At 43.8% G+C, this 22,725-nt stretch overlaps 1 protein-coding gene across 1 annotated transcript in view; it reads right to left on the reverse strand.

The window, feature by feature from the left end:
- Positions 1-22,725, reverse strand: part of ARIH1 (ariadne RBR E3 ubiquitin protein ligase 1) — an 87,402-nt gene that overhangs the window by 23,660 nt on the left and 41,017 nt on the right. Inside the window, exons 3-6 of the mRNA XM_014604473.3 lie at positions 16,472-16,616; positions 8,811-8,903; positions 8,434-8,489; positions 536-602 (exon numbers count right to left, since the gene is read on the reverse strand). Of these exons, the coding sequence (XP_014459959.2) occupies positions 536-602; positions 8,434-8,489; positions 8,811-8,903; positions 16,472-16,616 (361 nt within the window). The remainder of the gene's footprint in view (positions 1-535; positions 603-8,433; positions 8,490-8,810; positions 8,904-16,471; positions 16,617-22,725) is intronic.

Below are 22,725 nucleotides of genomic sequence, written 5' to 3' on the forward strand. Positions count from 1 at the left end.
ATGGTCTATAACAACTCACTGCAAGATTCTGCCTTGTAGTTGCAACTTATTAAGTCGTCATCTGTACGGCTGTCTGTAACTATTAAACTTAAGGTTTTGAAAGCTTCATTTTCCTGCCAGCTTACTGAATATTACCATAAGCATCCGTTAATATTAGCTCATTTAGTGACAAATGCCAGCCTATTTCAAGAAAAATGTACTATCGTAAAGGGAAAAACGTCACCATTGGCTCATTTATGCATATATATTTCTACCATGATTTAGAAATCTACACTGTCAGCAAGTACCAGGCCCACCAGCACTTGATTTATACTGAAAATGTTTACAAGTGTGCCTTTATATCCAACCAGAATCAGCCCCCCTTAACACCAATTCAAATCAAAAGCTTGTTCATGCCACCACTAAAAACCAAACACTAACAACAATGCCAAAAACGGGTAATTAACAATTCCATATGCTGGTCTGCATACAAAAACAAAAGCCTTAGGACCACATTAAATAATTTTCAGATAAACAAAGAAAAGAAAAGACTCACCTCTACAAAACTATTAGTTATTAAATGCTGGTACTTTAATTTAACCTTTGAATCTGTGATCAGACGCCTATGGAAAGAAGAGAAATGCAGAAATTACTAAACCTGTAAGCTCATTTTACCCACATTAAAAAACAAAAAACCAACCACCAAAAAAAGATATCATCGTATAACAATTCTACCTGCTTTATTATGCTTGCTGTTACACTTTGGCTGCATCATGATCCCCTGATCATAAATACTCACCTGTTTCCCATGTCTTTGCCATAGCCATACTAATTTCATGACGGTTTTTATTTTTAACTATACAACTTTCAGGCTTGAAGGCTTCAGAAATTTCTGAAGCCCAAATGAAAATAATACAGGTAAACAATATTTGGAGGATGAGACCTGGATGGTTTTCTAAGTTCAGGAAGTATAGTGAATAAATCTCCCAGTTTTTAGTCATATTAGATGTAGATGTTTGTTACAACTTACTTTCAAAAGCCCCAAAACATACCTGCAGTGCTGTAACAGCACCAGGGATGCCAAAATGTTATTTGGATTTCAGTGAAAAATTAAGGATTAGCTGCTGAAAAAGTTAACAGCTAATACCGCACTGTACATGCAAGGAAGAAAGAAAAGCACCAAAATGGGCATAATCTGGGATCTCCTACAGAGTGTGAAAAGGAGAGAATCATTTGAAAGTTGGTAATTTCAGTTTTGCTACTGACTGGGTGATAACAGGGAGATCAGGAGGTTTGAACAGGTGGGAAGTCTGTAGGGGGTATAGGGAGCATTTTTAGTTATGGACATTAATGGAAACTTAATGCTTCTGGATTTTATACATATTGAGTTTGGGTTTAGTACATTTTAAATAATTATATTATGTAGTATGGAAAACACTTAAATATACCCAAAGGCACTTTTAACTGAATTTTCCTCAAGTGTTAAAAATTTCAACCTCTGACATTGGACTGGTGCACACACCACAATAAAGAGGTTTGTCTTTATTTAAAGAGAGACTTTGATTGTACACTGGAATAAATACCCTAACTTTTTTTTTTCTAAAAATCTGGAAGGCCACTTAGTAAGTAGATATTGAAACTAGCGCAGGTGTTCACTAGTTTTCATCGTATAATCAGAAACAAAATATTCTTCTATCTGAAGACATGACACCTAATTGAAATGCAGGCACATACATGATTATTCAGTGCGCTACACCAAAACTAACATGTAAAATACTGGGAGTTTCTTACCACTGACAAGCTGAGCATTGTATAGCTACAACACAAAATACTCAGACTTTAATACTGCTAAACTAAAACATCTTCTAATCTATCCAAGCCATTTACCATTGTGGACCAAATCCACAGCAAATTAACAGTTTTAAAATTAAGATGTTAACATTTTTTTATTTTGTAACAGACCAACTTTCCTTGCCTATTCTCATCATAAAGATGAGCTTCTTAACATAATACCTTTTCACTCCCCAAATTTCCAAAGTTAGAAAACATCTACTCTTGCAAGGAAATCTCTTCTACTTGCTTAGTATTTAAGCTAGTTACACAAACAACCTTTACAACTACATCCTGCTACTGTCTACTGGATTTGATTGCAACACTTCAAATAAAAATTAAATTTCCACAGTGCTGTTCATTTCAGAATCCCCAAATCCTGCAAAGAAGGATTCACACAACAGACACACCAAGGCAAAGAGAGTTAATACTTGCCCAGGTCACAAGCAGTTTGGAATAAACGCTTTTATTTTTCCATTCCCAGACCCTATATGTGCTTACTTAATTAATGAGCAATGTGACATATACAGGAGACTGACCTCACTATCCGGCTGAAAAAGCCAACTGTTTGATAAATCTCTAATAGCAGGACCTGCTACATCATTGGAAATTCAGCAGACTGCATATACATGGAAAGATGCAGCCACTTTGCTATAAAGGATCTTCTAGCAAGTACTCAGGATAAATGCCCATTCTGTAGTAGCCTTCTTGCCAACTTTGAGGGTTAGGTGGCATGACAGCAACTAATTGCAACTGCAGACAGGCAGGGGATAAAAATAAGGCCACTGATGCTGGAGAATCAGTACTCATGACTTCCATTCTGCTGCATCATAAATGTAACCAGAGGTTGTACAGAAGCTGAGTAGGTAGATTCTTGCAGGTTGCTGTCGGCTGCAGAGACATGACAGCAGCAGCTGTTCAGCACAAGTAATAAAGGCAGTCTGCTGTGCTTATTAATTAAATGAACAACTCTGCACACCAGTTAAAGCAATTACCAGCAGCTTTATCAAGGGTGAGCAAGGGACAGAAGCAGATTACCTTCAGCTGGTCTGAAGGTCTTGAAAGATTTCAAAGACCCAATCCCCCCACACCCTCTTCCCTCAAGTTCACCAGCTGAAAGAGAAACCTGGGGGGAGGGAGGGAGGGAGTTGTTTAGGAAGCCATCCTCCCTTGCTGAAGCTAGCCTGCTCACATGCAACACTGCTTGGGATATTTCCTCCTTCACTTAAGGTTGGGAGTGAAGAGGAGAGATTTGGCTTATGGATTCTCTACATTTATGTCAGGAGGGCAGATTTTTAAACTATTTAAAACATTTATGAATACCTATTTAATGTAAATGGATTTAGTACCTTATCTATACAATGTCTGTTATAAGTTATACCCCACTTCAATCCCATCAATGAAGATGTTAGGACTCAAACTTCCTCAGATGCTGCAGGCTGCAAGTGGAGAAAAACCCTGTTCACTCTCCCTTTCAACATCCACTCTCTGCCACTGTGTGACACATGATACTAGGCAAGATGGATCTATGATCTGACCCACTAAATGGCAATTCTTGTGTTATTATGAGCCCTTTCAGATATCCTCCTGGGAGGCCTAGGAAAGAATGGCTTTCATACCTGATGTTCTGAAGAGCTTACTAAGATAATGTAAGATGTGCATATACATTTAAACTAATGAATCACCTTTAGGTGCTTGCATCTGCAGTTACAAGACAGCAGTGCATGAGTCAAGTCACCCTGGTGCAATTTCCCTCCATTTCAAACAAACCATGTAGGTAAAAAGCAGTGGTGGCCAGTCAGACCTGTTCTTACTCATCAAGCAGAAATCCAAACCCAACCTTATGATTATGTGGGGTTACTGAGATATTATGGGAATGGGTTATTCAGAAAGCCAGTGAGGAGAGAAAAAAAAAAAATCAAGGCTACTAATCATCTCTTCTGCAATAGCTTTCAATACAGGTTGGCTGACCTCCTACGTCAGGCTTTAAACTAAGTATGACAGGGGACAGGGAGGCAGGAAATGGAGAGAGTCTAGAACCTACAAACTGCGAGACATGCAGCAGTACACCCAGTTAAGTACTAAGGGGCCCTTTGGGCATCAGAATGCGGGGGGGAGGGAAGGGGGGCCGGCAGCACCAAAAGCAGCATTTGGAGGACTCAAGTGCCTTTATACTAATGCTAGGACCATGGGGAGCAAGCAGAAAGAACTAGCACTTCTGCTTGCAAATAATAACTTTGATTTAGTGGGGCTAACAGAAACCTGGTGGGACCCTACCTATGACTGGGTGGTACACATTGAGGGCTACAGGTTGTACAGAAGGGACAGAGTAGGGAGAAAAGGGGGTGGGGTTGCTCTCTATGTAAAGGAGCATTATACATCTACTCTAGTCAAAATGGGATCAGAGGAGGAGAAAGTTGAGGCACTGTGGGTTAGGATACATGGAGGTCGCGGGCAAAGGGACTTTGTGGTGGGGGTCTGCTACAGATCATCACACCAGGAGGAGAAGCTAGACTTGGAATTCTTGAGGCAGCTCTCTGAGGCCGTACAGTCTAGGGACATGGTTGTCATGGGGGACCTAAACTACCCTGACATCTGCTGGGAGGAGCAGTCAGCCAAATCCAACTGTTCATGTAGGTTCTTTACCTGAGTGCAGGACCTTCACCGAACGCAGGAGGTACATGGTCCCACTAGGGGGAATGCCTTACTGGACTTGGTGCTGGCTATGGGGGAGGACCTGGTAGGGGAGCTGCAGATTTGTGGTCACCTTGGGGATAGTGATCACCAATCAACTGAATTCACCATACGGCGTAGGGTGTGTAAGGTAACTAGTAGGGCAGAAGTGCTCAACTTTAGGAAGGCTGACTGCAGTGTGCTTAAAAGTCTAGTCAACATTACACTGCAGAAGAAGAGTATTGACGAGATGGGAGTCCAGGAAGGGTGGTCGTTCCTAAAGGAAGCGATCCCTTAAGGTACAGAGGGAGACTATCCCAGTACGAGGGGAAAGGAGCCAAAAAACTTCCTTGGCTAAAGAGGGAAATCCAGGGGAGCCTAAGGGCAAAAAAGAAGGAATATAAGTAGTAGAAGCAGGGGGAAGCTACCAAGGAGGAGTATACCTACTTGGCCTGCACTTACAGGGAGGCAGTTAGAAAGGCCAAAGCAACTACAGAGCTGAGGCTGGCAACTCAAATTAAAGACAACAAAAAGTCTTTTTTTTAGGTATTTAGGGAGTAAAAGGAAGGTGCAGGGCAGCATAGGATCCCTACTGAACAAGATGGAGCAATTAGTGACAGAAAGGGGGGACAAGAGGTTGAGCTATTCAATGAGTTTTTTGCATCAGTGTTTCTGAACAGGGCTCAAGATAAGTCTCCTAATGGGTTCTTAGATGGGCAGAGGGACACCAACCTACCAACTGTCGATGCTGACTTGGTGCAGAGTCACCTGGATGGACTGAATGTATTCAAGTCAGCAGGCCCAGATGACCTGCATCCAAGGGTACTGAAGAAATTGGCCAGGTGTCATAGCAGAACCACTGGCACAGCTGTTTGAGTGCTTGGGTCAGGTCGTGGAGAACTGGAAAACGGCCAATGTGGTCCCTGTTTTCAAGAAGGGGAGGAAGGAGGATCCGAGTAATTATAGGCCAGTCAGTCTCACTTCCGTCCTTGGAAAGGTCTTTGAAAAATTATGAAGAATTGTATTTGTGGCAGTCCAGTGGGAAAAATAATGCAGCAGGGAAATTAGCATGGATTTGTAGCAGGTAGATCACACCTGACCAATCTGGTTTTGTTTTATGACAGGGTCACAAAATGCTTAGATGCAGGAGTAATGCTGGATGTCGTTTTCTTGGACTTTAGCAAGGCCTTCAATACGGTATCTCATCCTATTCTCATAAATGAATTAAGAGGCTGTGACAGATGTTTACACAGTCTAGTGGGTGGCAAATTGGCTTAGCGGTCACACCCAGAGAGTGGTAGTAGAGGGGTCAGTATCAACCTGGAAAGATGTAGGTAGTGGTGTCCTGCAGGGTTCAGTCCTTGGACCTGTGCTCTTCAATATCTTCATCAGTGACTTGGATGTGGGTGTGAAGCGTACTCTGTCCAAGTCTGCGGATGATACTAAATTGTGGAGAGAAGTGCACACTACAGAGGGTAGGGAACAATTGCAAGCAGACCTGGACAGGTTAGAAAAAAGTGGGCAGTACACAATAGGATGCAGTACAACAAGGAAAAGAGCAGAGTGCTGCAGCAGGGCGCAAAAATATCCAGCACACCTACTGGCTGGGCAATGACCCTCTCAGCAGCACAGAAGCAGAAAGGGATCTCGGAGTCATAGTGGACTCCAAGATGAATGTGAGTCGCCAATGTTACAAAATCATCAGCAAAGCTAACCGCACTTTATCATGCATCAGCAGATGGTTCTGTTTGTCATGCAAGGAGGTGATACTTCCCCTCTATGCGGCACTGGTCAGACCACAGATGGAGTACTGCGTGCAGTTCTGGGTGCCGTACTTCAAGAAGGATGTTGATAGACTTGAGAGGGTCCAGAGGAGGGCCACTTGTCCTGTAAGCCCCTAACCATACAAGCCCTATGAGGAGAGGCTGAGGGACCTGGATCTCTTCAGCCTCTGCAAGTGAAGGCCGAGAGGTGATCTTGTGGCCGCCTACAAATTCATTAGGGGGACGCAGCAAGGAATCAGAGACGCTCTGTTCACCAGGGCGCCTCTTGGGGTAACAAGGAACAGTGGTCACAAACTGACAGACAGCAGATTTAGGCTAGATATCAGGAAAAACTTCTTCATGGTAAGGGTGACCAAAACTTGGAATGGGCTTCCAAGGGAGGTGGTGATCTCCCCTACCTTGGGGGTCTTTAGGAGAAGGCTGGAGAGACATCTGGCTGGGGTCATCTGACCCCAGCACTCTTTCCTGCCTAGGCAGGGGGTTGGACTCAATCTGTTCAGGTCCCTCCCGACCCTAGCATCTATGAATGTGGCACAGTATGACTAAAATGGCATCTGATCAGTTGGTATGAGCAAAGTCCTTGCTGAAACTTGTTGCACTGAGTAAATTAGGATCCCCCACCCACAAAAAAGGATTCTGATAAAAGGTTCCATCTAAAGTACCAGGCAGGGACTAAAATACGTGTCATCTAAAAAACAAGTGAGTTGCTCGTTTTGCACTTCAGGTTCCCCTCCGCATTATTTTCTTCCCAATCCTGGTAGGATCTAGAGGCACATAAGCAGTAACTTTCTACGTATACTCAAACCTCCTTCCCATTTTATACCCAACTCAGTAATGTCTCCATGCAGAGTGACATGGCAATTTGCTACCTTGCAAGGAACCGATGCAAGACAACAAATGAAGGCCAGACAACAAACAAATGCCAGCAAATGGCTCCAAGCAGAAGGTGGCTTAGATTTAAATGCTATTTAGCATGAAGAGTAGGAATAGACTGGGTTTAAGATTATAAATAGGGATCTACTGAATTCCTGCTGAGCCAAAGTAAAAATTGTGGGATGTAAGCAGTGCCATTTTTGCAGTGGCCCTGCCCTCACTACTGATTGGCCAAAGGGCCCCAGCAGCCCCACCCCTCACTGCTGATTGGCCAAGAGGGCTGTCCATCATGGAGCCCCAGCCCCCACTACCAATTAGGAGAGGGGTGGGCCTGCACAACAGGCAGTCCTCTAGCCAAGTGAGCAGTAAAGGGCGGGGGCCACCACCTTTGCTGCTCCTCTTCAAGTCAGTGGCTTCCCCACTCTGGCAGGCTGTGAGGCCAGCCTGCAGCAGTCCCGAGGACTGCTAGTTCTCACTGGGGAGATAACATACTTTTAATAAGTGTCTGCCCCCCTCACCCCCAGTGATTCTACACCAAAAAAGTGGAGATTGCTATTTTTGTGGGGTCCACAGAAACTACCTTTCCCCCCTGCATTTTCCACAAAAAAATGCAAGATCGCAAATAAGGTAAATCCCTAATTATAAAGCATATTGCTCATGTAATGCCTTGCAAATGCCGAGCCTTGCAAAGAAAGGGAAGCCCAGAGAAGTTAGTGCCGCATGACAGCCACCCAATATAGCTTAATAATTGTATGAGCAACACCACTTAGAGCAAGAGACTCATGCAGACAGTTAAATCAAATCTCATGACTCAGGGTGTGATTTTTTTTTCCAAAGGGGCTAGGAATGCACCTCCCACATCTTCTGGTAGGCGTAACTGCATAATTGGCTAAATGCACTATGGCAGTTTTCTCCCTTCCTCTGAAGCATCAGGAATTCGCTGCCCAAGGCAGAATACAGAACTTGATGAACCAGTGTGCTGACCTACCTTGGGAATATAGGACTTCCTAACCATAAGAGAGGAAACCAAGTGCACATGGTAATTGAATGGGATTTTAGATGAGTGCATGGTGTTTATTCTTTTAGGTTTCCCAAATAGGTCAGAAATCCTGTTCTCCCAATAACCTAGATAGGATTCCACAGCTAAGAGTATGCACACAAACACCAAGAAGGTTACTTAATCTCTTGACACCTTGAAACTTTAAAATAGGCTTTGACCTAGGCAGATCATACATAGTGGTTAAGGGACAAACTGGAGAAACAAAGAAAGGTTACCCATCAACTGTGTACTTACATAACTGTGTTGTCATCAACTAAGATATCACAGCCATGAGCTGGGCATGAAATAGTCTGAAAGAGAAGAGAGGGGTCAAATAAAGCCTTGAAACAGTTTTCATGCCTATTTCCTTGAAGAAAGAACCCCAAGGCCAGAATTTATTGTAACTAGATGCCTTTGCACAGAAAAACTAGAAGTCAGGATTTTCATCCAGACATGCTAGCAAAATGCTCTTTAGTGCTGAACGTTTTGGTCCCACAAAGCACCATTAGATACTTTAACAGGTCTGTAAAGAATGTGTCTTCCGCAACATTATTCTTTCAGTTTATGCAAAAAGGTTACACTTCTCCCCACGCACCTTCCCCAGCCTAAGACACACACAGATAAATCCTTACCTGTCCCATGCCTTCCTCCATTATTTTGGTAGTTAGATATTCACTCCAGCACTGCATACAGAACTTATGTCCACACTCTAGGCCAGTGAAGTACTGCAATGACAAAAAGCACATGACGTTTTACCCATTCTGTCCTTCCTGCTGCTGTGAAGTTTAATTTCACCTTACTTACTCCCAGGACAGAATTTGTAACTGCTCCAAGGATACTGTATTGTTTCCTTTGCATTGCCACCACCTCAGTATGTTGCTAGAGCAGCTCTAAATGTGCACTCTGTGTAGCTGCACTCGGCATCGCTAACAGCAGGAAGAACTTAGAGGATTTTCTCCTCCCACCCCCACTACCTTTAAATTATGGCAGATGCATGAGTCTAAAAGAAAGGATAATTGCTTTCCCCTACCACTATTACAGGAAGTCACTAACAAATGCTGCATCTTGGAATGAAGGTTAAAGCAGTAAAATGATACCCACAGGATTTTTCGTGCGTTTGCATCTCTCACATAACTGTTCAGCTCCAGAATAATTACCAGCCACATTGATAAGAGACACCTAAAATATTGCCCATGCAGGTGAAAGCAGCTAACAAACACAGTAAGTTGTAAGTATTATGCATTTAATAAGTCATATGAGTTTAGAACATGAGTTAGAGGCACCTTTGTGCTCACAGCTTACCAAGCAATAGGACTTGCTCTAGAACCCAAATGTCTATCAGATGGCAAGGCTGAACAGCTTAACTGGCTGAAGCAGTATCCAACCAAGATTTTATACAACTGATTAGCTGACTGTCATGCAGACAGCCACCTGGCAAGGATGACATCAGCTTTGTATGCATCATCCTCTGCAGTGTGCCAAGACATCTGACTGAACAGTTATGTGAGGGACAGGGAAACAATAAGACAGCTAGAGAAGAATAACTTTAAAATAAAAGGTGGTATAAGTGAGAACTATGGGCAGGACTAAACTGTGTCTGAAGCCTGGGGGGAGGGACAGACATGCTGGACATTATGCTGTTCCAACAATGGGATGTTAGTCATGAATTAAAGGTTTGTTCACAGCACAGTAATTTCATTTAAAGGATTCTTTGGCATCTGTAAGGAAGGATATGTGAAAATCTCTACAGTTTTACTATGGTATCTCCAAAAACATCTGATTAATTCCCTCTTTCTCCTTCCACTATAAGCTACGAGAACTCTATTCCAAAAGCAAGTCCGTTATACTAGTCAGTTCAAAGGCAATCCCAGTTCTGCTGAGCTTGCTGTATGTAAAACTCTTCGGCCTCCCCACCTAAAAACTTAAATCACTAGTGCTCACATAGTGCTATAAACAAACAGTATTATAATCTAGGGTCCTATTTTAATCACCGATCATGAATGATTCAGTAAAAGCTGAATATTAAAGTCAAGCCCCTCCTTGACAGCAATGTATTGAGATAGTTTAATTTTCCTGGTAGACATGCTTTATTTCTTAACTGTAACATTATGAAGAACTCTGAAAGACATCAAAGAAACTGGCAAACAATTCAAAAACATTTTTGGGGGGGGTTTCTTTTTGGGAGGGGGAAGAGAAATCAAACCCCAGGGTGCAAAAGTAATACCCTAATGCCTTCACTCTCTCCCTAGAGCTTCTCCAGCTTTATCTGCTATCAGCATGGTGTACTCAGTCAGGCCAGTCCAAATCAATACAGGGTATGTTTATGTAAAAATATTATTATTATTATCCACAAACGTGTATAAAAAGGATGTGGAGGAAGAGATATGGAAGGTACCGTGATGATGGGGAAGGTACACTGTGACAGTAGGAATGGATGTAACAAATGTAAGGAGCTACTTGGGATGGGGCTCCAGATGAATTTACTATAGCCCAGTTCCTTGACACAGAACACAGAAAGAATATTTATCCTATGTTCTGAGAGTTATGGTGAACTGTAAGAGGAAAAAAGCTGTACTAGTGCCCTTTCTGTTGCCTTTTGACGGATAAAAGGCATCAGATTAAAGAAGGTGGTTTCTTCGCTTTAAAATAAACTTTGTATTACTAATGGCAAGCCTGGTTATCTCTAGGTTTCCTAGGAGACTTTTGGAATCAAAATGGACGTTAACGGATTAATTAAGTAAAGATGCATCCCCTCCCATCTTCCAGGTGTTTCTATGGAAAGATGTTAGAAAGTTTAACAGATTGAATCAAAATTGCTTAAGTTTCACTACCTCAGTACCCACAGTGCCAACATCCCACCAGTTTCAGTTATCAGCAGGGATCTGGGTTTTCAAATTTCCCATGGGAAAATGGAGAAAACCGTGGATTTTACCTTTTACCGGAGGCTAACGCTGATGTCTTATTTTACTGGAGAAACCCGCAGGGAGCAGGAGGAGGGCTCGCAAGAAGGGGGCGCCATGTGCACGTACAGGCACATGGCCTTCAGGAAGCCTGGAAAGCAGCTCCCACAGGTAAGTCATGGGGTGCGATTGAGGCCCCCATAGGGAGGGAGTGGGGGGAGTTGGGTAGGGCAGAGCAGGACAATGCCTGGGGCTTGGGGCCCAGGGCTGCAGTGCATGGCCGCAGGACCCCAGCCAGGAACGGGACAGGGCCAGACAGCTTGTCCGGGGGAAGGGGGGGGCAGATCACTGCTGCTGTGTGAGCTCCTGGGGGGCAGGGTGAGCCTGTGCCCCCCAGATCTGTGCACAGGGCACGAGCTGCCTGCTGTGGGCTTCGGCTCCTATCCCGCTGCCCTCTCCCAGGGCTCTGCAGCCTGGCGGGTGTGACCTGGCGCTGCGGACCAGAGCGGGACTGCGCAGGAAAGCTGCTTGCCGCTGTGAGCTCCACACTGCCCTGACAATGTGTCCCCTGTGCACAACCCTACACCACTGCCCTCGATGCAGCCATGTGCAGGGGACATGTCGCCAGGGCAGGGTGGCGCTCACAGTGGCAAGCAGTTTTCCGGCATGGCCCCACTGTTCTTTGCAGCACTGGGTCGCACATGCCGGGTAGGGCAGGAGCCTGCAGCAGGCAGCACACAGCCCCTGCTCTGCACACAGATCTTGTTGGGGGTGGAGGGGGGCAGGAAAAGAGGAGGAGCTGGGCTCCACTCCACTGGCAGGAGTTGGCAGCTGCTGCAGAGGCAGGGGCTGCAGACCCAGGTCCATGACCTCATAGCCCTGGTAGCCTGGGACCCCAGCAGGGCTGTGGGAATTGAGGCAGGAAATGAAGGGCACCAGCAGGGCCAGAGGGTTGTGGGGGGGCTTTCATTTTAATCATGGATTTGGGGGGTTTTTACCAGAGAATTTGCAAACTTTTGTCAGGAAAAACCAGGATCCCTGGTTATCAGACCTTGTCCAAAAAATCTCTAACAAAAAACACAATGTTGAGGGCTCTTCCCCTCCCCCTTTATGCAAAGCAACCAACATGACAATTTCCTTTTTGCATATCATCTTTAAAGGGGACCTGGGAGTGTTGAAGGAGAGGGGAATAGGGAAGAGAGAGAAGTCTGCCTTTGTTGAACCACTTCTTTGCATTTCTGAGGACAAAAGTTTTCTTGGTTACTGGCCAATGCCTAGCAAACTTTTCAAGCACAAAATTGAGAATCTCAGCTGAGAAAGATCTGCCCTTAGATCAATGTTTCTCAACCTGTAGGTCACGGCCCAGAAGTGGGTTGCAAGAATGTATGAAACGGTCATAAACTAACTTTAAAAATGGATCAACAAACTTTAAAAATGGATTCTCCTTTAAAGGAGAAAAATGTGGGAAATGGTGGCTTTTCCCTAGCAGGCTGGCAGAGTTCCAGCATGCGAGGGGCTGCTTGGGATCCCCGATGGCCCACACACATGCACCTCCTGCCCCACACACTGGGGCTTGGGCCTGGGGGCAGTGGGTCAGGACTAGCAATCTATGTTTAAAAATGGGTCCAGATACAAAAAAAGGTTGAGAACCACCGACTTGATCACCCTTCCACATCAGGCCTTGAGCTGCTCATTCCAGGGAAGGGAGTCTTGCTTCCACAGCTAGTCAGCAAAATAGTACTTTAGTCAAGGACACTCCTAGACCCAAAGTGCACAATGGAAACCTGAAAGGTAGGCTAATAAAACACACCCAAGTTAAGAATGGAAGCTTATGTAAGTAGTTTAACACACACACACACACGTCAGTTTTGGGATGATCAGAACAATTTACGTGCTTGTGAATTCAAGAAAAAAGAAATGGGGGGAGGGAGAAAAAAACAAGAAGTTTCTGGCAAATTTAGGTATGTTAGCTGCTAGCAAAGCCATGGTCAAAAGACTTCTATTTTTCTGAAAAATTCCATCTTCCTACTTCCTGTTTGTTTTATAGCCCTGTAATAATTCCAGAGGAACATTATGTTAATTGTCTGTATAACACTCAGCAGAAGGGGGGCCTAGGTCTCAGCTGGTATTCCTGAAGCCACCAGAACACAATTAGCCTACATCACTGAACTTCTGCAAAACGAAGCAGGCTGGCCAATCAGTTCAGGAGGATGAATGAGTGTAGGACCCAATCCTCTAAGCCAGGGATCAGCAATGTATGGCCCATAGGCCAGATTGCAGCCTGATAAGTGATATTATCCACCCCAGAATCTAGGGTGGCAGCAACAACTTGGAGAGGGGGGAGGGGAGGAGGAGAGCTGTGAACGAATAAGGCTAGGGACGGACATTACACAAAACCGGTTTAAGTGATCAGAAACTGGTTTAAACCTGTAACAGAACAGATATTCAGTGCACATAAACCAGTTTGAAAATGGCTGAAGCTGATTTAAGGTAAACCTGGTTGAATGTAGTATCAGACTTAAGTGATCTGGCTCAAACCAGCTTATGCAATGTCTGTCCCAGATCCCTTGCTGGTTTAAGTTAAACCAGACTCTCCCATATTGCTCTCTGGGCTGGGCGGAGTTCTCTGCTCCCCAGCAGGGCTGGCCTCTCCCTTATGCTCCCTGGTTGGAGCTCCAGCAGAGACTTGCAGGCACACCAGGGTCTCCTGGCTTCCCCGTGACCCCCTCCCCTCCCACCACTTGCTGCTTAAGCAGAGATCCCTTACTCTTCTCTCCCACAGCAGACTGTAGCCAGCAGAAGCAACCTGAGCAAGGTGCAGGGTCCAGGGCAAATCAGCCCATTCGAGGCCCCACCCCCACTCTGATCCCAGCCCCAAAGAAGCTGCCACTGCCATTGACAACAGCAACGTCGGCCGGGGGGGGGGGGGGAGGGGGAGGAGGGGGCCAGCAGCGGCGGGGCAGCAGGCGGGCACGTAGTAAGTGGCTGGATGCAGAGCCACTGCTCCGCCCAGCTCCACGCCACCGCTGCTCTGCCCAGCTCTGCAGGGCCCCCCAAAACACAGGGCGATCACCCCAATTCACCCCCTCGACACCCTCCCCCACACACCTGGGACAGCTCTGGTAGCCATCATGTGGTATGCTAGTGAATGCTGTGCAAGGCAGATAGGACAGTTTCCGCATAGGTCTTTTTGGAAGTAATCAACAGCTCAGCTGGTAATGTACCTGCATTCCTTCCTTTGGAAAAGGCAGACAAAGTTCTCTGGGTAAATCTGATCTCTTCTATTAGACCAACTAAATACTTGGAAAATTTCTTAGCAAGCTTTCGGGTTTAAAAACCCTTCATCAGGCTGAGAAAGCATCTGCAGTTGGTGTGTGCTCTTCCTGGATGGAATGAATAGTAAAGCAGCCAGAGGCTGATAGGCATTTTGCTTTAGGAAAAGCTGTTTAAGAAGAGCTTGTAATGAGTGAGGTTTTGTTTTCTGATGGGGTGTTAAATGCTGATAACAGAACTGATAAATGTTTCATTATCAAGGGTGGAGACCAAACACAGTGTCCTGCTGGGGCCTGGCCACACCCCCCTCAGCTCAGCCCTGTGCAAGGGAAGGGAGGGCTGCTCTAGTGTCCCCCAGCTTGTAGCCTCAGCCACTGCAGGCATGTGCCTGCTTTTTTGGGATGTCTGCCTGGTTACAAAGCTGATTTAGCCTAGCCAGGTTAGACTAACCTACAAAGATTGAATCAATTCAGGCTCAGGCTTTTTGAATGTCCGTCCCTAGCCTAAGAAATATTCAGCAGCAGCTGGGTTCCATATGCATCAGCAGAGGAAGTGTTGGCAGTAGCCAGGCTGCAAACAATGGCCCACTTTCAGACCAAGCTCCATTATTTTGGCTGGCTGCTCCTAAAAGGTTACTGACCCCTGCTCTAAGCCATTTTCCAGGAAAAGACATTTCTCCAACATAGCAAAGAGTAAGAAGCATATCTAGGACTTTGCTAAATTCCAATTTTACTTTCCATAGGCCAGTTTTGGGCTGCTCTTTGCTCATTATAAAGAGCGTCCTATCTGGCCCTAGTTTGTTATGTTCCTTAGTTTCTCCCTTTTTTCATTTTTTTTTCTTTGAGTGTCATTTCTTTGTGTTTCATACTGATGTGACCTTTTTAAATATTAAAGTGAGAATTAGATCAAATTTATCTGAATTGTTTAACTGCACTGCTGCCACAACTTCACACCACTTAATGCATACCATGCTCAGATCTCCACAAATATAGTAAAAAGTCAGTACATTTGAAATAAGCTTAACTCTGGACATATTAACATTGTTTTCAATACAATCCCCCTACCCACTTTTGTTACTTAACATCTGTACTTCATTACTCAAATATCCCACCACAAATCTGAGATTATTCTAAATCTTTGCTCATAAATGTGGTTACTACAAATATCATAAATTGACTACAGTAAATGCGCTATGTTTCTGCTATATCTGCCTGAACAATTAGAACTACTATTCTTAAAGACTCTAGAAAGTTACAACAAACTTGTGCCCATCTTTACTTCTTGACACAAATACAAATTGGTGTTGGTGGAATGAAATTATGGTGCAAACATTAAATATTAAACTAAAAACAACAGCCCCTTGTGTCAATCTACTAGCAGAGAAGACCTAGTCAGACTGGCCAATATAGAAGAATTTAGAGAAAATGCTGCCTTGTTTTAGCATCCTTAATTTTCTTGATCCTGCTTCCCCCACCAATGTCATCCTATTTGACAAACTTGAACCAAGAAGAGTATTCCCCTAAAAAAACCCGAACAAAACCCTGCAGATTTCCCTTGTTTGCAGTGTTGCCAATCCCCATGTTTTGACCTTCTGCTCGTGTATAAGATCCTAACCTCTCTGAAGTTTATTTCTAGTTAGTCTGCTTTCACTATAAATAACAAGTGAAAATTTTCATTTTAAAAATTTATTTTTCAAAATCTAACTTTTTTAAATGCATGTTGTACCAAACATGGTGTTTAAACAAAAGATTTAAGGGGAATGGTATGAAATTTCATATAACTGAGTTGTAACATGGTATATACAAACACAAGGCCAAGCACGTTTGGAAAATTAAACATGAAAGTTCATTTTACATTCCAACACTGAAAGTGTTTTTCCCTAGATCATTTTGTGGATTAGAAGTTTCAATCCTAACCCTCACTCTCCTATTCCTTTTAAAAGGCAATTTTAAGGCCTACAGAGTAGAAGTCTTCGTTCTTAAGGCTTTATACAAGGTTTAAGAGGCTAAACATTTCAAGCAAAGTGTATGGTCTAAACACATGCAGTTAAATTCTTACCAAGAGAAAGAGACTTTGTGAACTAGAAACAAATGCCTTGTGCACAGGGCTACCATACTCACCGAGTTTGGGTAGTTCAGATAGCAGATCTGACAAGGCATGTCCTGGGCTGATGACCTTGTATTCATCTGGCGCGTTCTAGACTTTTTACTTGGATTAATTACATGACACTCAGCAAAAAGCTTCTCCAAGTTGCCATCAAAGTACCTGCACAAAGCACGCAGAAAAAATAGGATGGGTTAAGTCATCGCATGCAAATATTTAATAGGCAATCATCTTCTAAACAATCTGCATTTGAAGAACAAAGACCAGGAGCAGTGCTCAGCAGCATCAGCTGAAGGGACTGCAGAATTTTGCTTGCCCAAAGGACACTTTAATCCAGGCTGTCTGAAGCTTAACTTCCAGCAGTTCTGTTTTAGAGTTAAATGAGCTAGGGTCACAGTTACATTTGATGTTTCAGAGGTAATTGGCAACCTGTAACTTTAAAAATATATAAACCTCTCCAGACAATTATTAATTGCTACTCTGGTCAAGACTATTGTAAAGTCTAGATCAGCTGATAAGCACACAATTTAATTTGGGGGCTGGAGCTCCTTTTCTGTGGAAGTCTAGGGGAGTACCAGGAAACTGGCAATTCCCTCAGTATATTTTAGCCAAGCTAGTACAAGCCTGAAAGATGGGACGGTCAGACATTCCCACAATTAAGTTAGCTGTCACTCAACTAATTCATAACCATGCAACCTTAGCGTTCCACAAAAAAACCTCTGATACTACTGAAAATGAAAAATTGAAACAAAAGCTTCTAGCAATAAAATTCTGATAGGACAAGTTGATTTGAGGTCAGTTAAAGTGAAAGGCAGAAGCAATAACCTCATATGTGGGAGTTAAGATGAAGTAATGATGGTTAGATTTTCTGAAGAGGGCACCTGCTTCATAAATAACAGAATTCAAAGGCAATTATGTATATTGTAGTGACAAACAGAAGATGGCAGAACAATATCTCCGCAAGCAGCAGAATCAGCCCTGGAAGCATCAGTACTAACAGGCAACTGGAAAATATAAAAGATTTCAATAAATTCACAACCGAGGAGCACACCATTCCAACATAATTGATCTGAAGGAGCTTAAGTTTTTCCACTGCTCCTTTAATAACATTCCACTTAATTTAATTTCTTTAGGCCCGTCTGCTATACCATAGCCCTTTGGTGCAAGATCCACAGACTGAAACAGAAAAGCACAGAAGTGACTTGGTTAACTTTGTGCGCTCCAGCCTCATCAATGGGTAAGAGATCTGGTAATAATAATAGTTTTCATTTCCAAATGCAAAGACTTCTCCATACTCCAGAGTGAGGAAGAAAATCCAAAGTAAGCCAAGGGCTGGATTGTACTTCACCCATATGATGCTTAAGTAGACTTGAACGCTTAAGCGGGATCCTATTCCACCTTATTAAAGTGCCTGAACAGATGATAATACACTTACTTTTGCAACAAGGCATCCTAGCCCTAAGGCCAAGTCACAAAAAACAGTCAGTAGAAGGAGGACCCTTCCACCTTTCACATTACCAGCTTTCCAGGGACTTGAGTTGGCTAGAGTAGGATTGCACTTAGGTGCTTAAATAAGTAAAAAGGATTTGGCTCCAAACACATATTGCCAAATCCATCTCAAAGAACTCCCCGTCCCACGTTCCATTTCCACAGATCATTGACATAACTGGGTTCAGACTTGCAGCAGGTGAAGTGGCTGCCAACAGAACTGCTAAGAAAATATTGACCATTGTAAGGCCTATCAAAAAGTTACTTATTAGCCAAAATGTGATGAAAAAAATTTAGCCAGTGTCACCATAACATTAAGGTAGCAAGAGACCTTTCGCCCAAGACTGTGCCACAATTTGTTTCCCAGATAAATGCAAGGCATTTAAAGCTCAAATGAAACTCAGACTCTATTTACTTAGGGCAAAGAACAAGCAACTTGAAGCCCTCTGCTTGGTCACAGTATCTCTCCTTGAGATTTCACATTACAGGAACACTACAGACAAGACCAGTCACTGAAGTGGCTTAAGGTCAGGATTAAGGAATCCCTTGTGCTCGTCATGGTCTTTGGAAGGTTTTCCACCAGGGTATACGGCCTTGTACCAGGAATTTACTAACTCTCCTGGTGCAAAGGAGGAGCAGAAGCTCAAGGTGCTCTACAGAAACGAAGTTATAAAACGAACTACTGAAAAATCTCTATGGCCTTCAGCAAGGATTGTGACAAATTAATGCATTATTTACAGGCCACCATTACCACAGCTCTAGAACACTTAAAAACTAGTGAATTTATTTGAGCAGCACTTGTGACACTGGAGTGAAGAAGCAGAAAGACTCAGTAAACTTGATTACACCAGATATTTGCGGACAAGTTGGAAAATGAACATTACCTCTAAGTCATCCTAACCATTAGACCAGTGGTTCTCAACCATTTTTGTACCAGGACCCATCTATAAACATGGATGGCCAGTCCCAACTCAGTACTCCTCACTCCCAACCCACCACCCCCAGTGTATGTGGCAAGGGGTGGGTGTGGGATGTAGGGGTTCCCAAGCAGCCCCTTGCTGCAAATCTGCCAGCCTGCAAGGGAAAAGCCATGGTTTCCAAATTTTTTCTCCTTTAAAGGAAAATCCAGTTTTAAAGCTTGTTGATAGTTTATCCATGAGTGACCCTTTCATATGTTCTTGCGATCCACTTTTGGGTTGCAACCCCTGGGTTGAGAAACACTGCATTAGACCACCTCTCCTCTCTAATCCATTATACAACATTCTAGCATAAGTGTTCTAAGTAAATATGCTTTGATGTTTGGAACCAATTAGCAATGTAAAAGAGAAGGCAGCAAGGGAGAAAAACGGTTATTACTCTTCGTTGCCCCCAGCACTCCTTTAATAAAAAGCCCTACCACAGAATTTCTACACCCTTTCCCCCTACAGCATGAGACTGTCAAGCTGAAGGGATGGTCCCTTTGTCAGTCATGAACAGCAGAAAGGGAATTCAACTTTAACGCATATCAAGACATCACAGGATCTTCCTTTTGCCTGCAGCAGGTGCAAGTGGCCTGTCAAATCCAAGAGATAAGCAGTGGAACCCATTTCAATGCAAGTGCCACCAGTTAAGAGCTGTCAGTTCTCCTACCCTAAAGTCCCTGGTCGTGGTAACCATCCCTTCCCTCCAAAACAGCAGGTTAAATTCAACTCAAGAAGTGATAGCCTAAAAGTTACCATCTGACACAGCAATAGACCTTCCCCCTTCCTTTTTTCTGGCAGAATTGCAAAAGGCAGCTTCTGCAGCTGTCTGTTGGGAGTGTGTAAATGCTCCTGCATCTTCTGCCAGCTTATCAGTCCCTTCAGCAGCTGGTGAATCCCCAGCAAACACTTTGTACTCCATCAGCATAACCACTGCAGTGCATGGATGTGCACGCACTTTAAACCAATAACTTTCAGCCTCACTGGATGTGAGGCACCCCTCAGAAAATGCCAGCTCTTGTATTTTTTTTTTATTTTTTTTTTACTGTGGAAAAAAAATAGTGGAGTTTTTCCACTGCAAAGAACTCAAAACACCCCAATGGGTCAGAATGCTTTTAGCACTATGGATTCCTGTTTGAAATACCTGGGGTTATCTTGTGAATCATGCTTGCACACCTCACAGTGCTAGTGCCACTTGGTATCCTATGGCACCCTTTAAATGATCTCAAGTCACCCTAGGGTTAAGAATCACTGCTTTAGACCCTGGTGGTGGTAACTGCTGTTTGCTGCCAGAATTTCAGTCGGCAGAACAAAGTCAGCATGGACAAAATGCCAGGCATTTGTCCCACCTGTCAATTTTGCCCATAAGGTGCAAAGACCCTGCTCCCTTCAGACTACTGACACAGAGCCTCAGCTCACCTTATTGCAGTAGGATGCCAAACCACTGCATGCTGCCACATTTAGTTTCAACAGGGTAAATTTCTTCTTCATATTCAAGTTCTATTAAAGAATCCTTGATCCTTTTTGATCAGGAAACCTCTCTGCTGTTTGAGAGAGCTTTAAAAATACCTTTCTAAATTCCCTTGCGTGCCAATATAAAGTACTTCGAAAATGCAATCTCCGCTCTGAAGGAACTTTTAACAGCTTCAAAAGGGAAAAATTAGTTGCCGTTCTGGAGCTGTTGCACTCGGGTGCTTCCTGTTGCCATACAAACAAGCTGCAACTTTAAAAACGTTTTTAAAAAGGCTTCAGCTGCAAGCATTTTGTTACACTTATATTGTGACAGATCCCTCAGAGATAAGTTACAACATAGTTATAAATCAGTAGCATGGTCTCATAACCACACAGGGGTAAGTCCCACTTAGCATGGTGGCACTGTAATAGCACGCATTAAGTTAGGAATTTATTTGCAGGTGATTATAACTACCTGAAAGAGGAACTTGAACATGCAAGTAATTCTGGTCAAAATCTCGCATGAAAAGATTAAATGGAAACATAATAATAATAATGTCTGCCCCTCTCTCTAAAAGCATTTAACTTTCACTGATTTTCCCTTACTTTAGTCAACTGCGCCTCTAAATAGCTTACATCAAGTCAGATGTTAACTTTAAAATGAAATTAAAATTGATTAGGCATCATTTAGAGCAAAATCCATACTAATTGTTTGAAGTCGTCCCCCCCCCCCCCAAAAAAAGAAAGAAATTGGGATTACAAATCCAGGAAATTCTATATTCAAGTTTAAGAAATGCAAACTTTAAAGGGATGGTAAAAATACATCTGAACAACTAACTCTGCTCTGTAGTGATGTTGTCTCATGCCCTTATAACATTTGCTGCAGTTCACTGTTCCTGATCCCAGATTAAACAGACCAATATATTTCTTTGTTTTTCTTATTTTAGCACTACAGAAGCATTCACTTGGTTCCTTCTGCACTTTGCTGAAGCATTTCCTTTGTCATTTCAAGCCCCCAAATTATCTAGAAAACACTGTTAGGAAAGAAATGCACGTACTGTTGAAGATGTGAATGTATGGCATGCTTCTTGCATAAGAAGATTAAAATCCTCAATTGCTGCATGCACAGTACAGTACAGTACACAAGCAATGCTCCATTTGTACATAGCCAACAATCTGTCACATGGGCTGTCACACCACCCCTACAGGTTTTGTTTTTATGTACTGTACAGGCTAATTTATAAGTAAGCAGTCAAATGGAGCTTGGCCACACAGAAGTCATCCTAAAATAATCAATGAACAAGCAACTTGGGTCTCTCTCTCTCTCTTGGGCTTGGGGACAGAGATAAGGCATGTTCCTTTCCTGTGAAAATGCTCCTTTGATTAGACAAGACTGATGTCTTGCTACCAGAAATACAGGTTCAGTATATTCTCTTTGGATGTCATTAGAATAATACATTCTCCTACCTTAGCAGAAAATATCCATTTCTCATCCTGATTTGGGGTCATTACACAGCACTTTGACCTTTCTGTAAGAACCCTTACAAGTTCTAGCATTAATGCTGGAAAGAGAAACTGCCTGACATCCTGGACTTCAAGGAATGGGCACAGTGGTCCCACACATTAGAGAAATGAGAACAGTCAAAGAGCCTGAGGTATATCCCACAGTTCAGGCTGAGACCTGTAAACAGGTCCAGAGGGGTTGTGATCATCATCCTTTCCTGATGGTTAGTGTCTAAAGTAAGGAAGGGGAGATGTCAGAGAACAGAAGGTCTCAGAGTAGAGGGGGAGGAGGAAAAAAAGGCTTGCAACTGTTGCTTCTGCTTCATCCCTGCAACCATACAAACAGACTCAGGGATGGGCAATTATTTGGGCCCACAGGCCACATAGGGAGTTTTAGTGAGCTGTTGCAGGCAGGGCCAGCATCCCTCTCCCACCCCTCTGGCAGTAACTCACCAGAACTCCTAAAGCAGCCCCGTCCTGTCCACCTGGCTGTGCACCCTGCCCAGGTGGGTCCCAGACTCTGTGGAGACCTCAGGATTGCAGGGCAGCAACAGCACAAGGCTGGGGGCTGGGGCAGAGCCACGATCCATTTGCCACATACCCCTGCCACAGAACCAGTGCCTGTCACAGGGGCATGCAGGAAGTGGATCATGGCTCTGCTCCATGCTCAGCCAGGATGGGGCTGGGCCTGGGGGAGCTGCATCTAGGAGTGGGACAGACAGGCAGGCAGGACCAGGCCTGGAATCACAGGACGGTGACAGCACAGGGCTGCAGCCCCGCAATGCCAGCCCCGGCCCTGCCTGTCCTACTCTCAGATGCTACTTCCCCAGATCCTAGCCCTGGCCAAACATGGAGCAGAGCCATAATCC

The sequence above is a fragment of the Alligator mississippiensis genome, chromosome 11 (assembly GCF_030867095.1).
Source record: "Alligator mississippiensis isolate rAllMis1 chromosome 11, rAllMis1, whole genome shotgun sequence".
In the NCBI taxonomy this organism is placed as follows: Eukaryota; Metazoa; Chordata; order Crocodylia; family Alligatoridae; genus Alligator; species Alligator mississippiensis.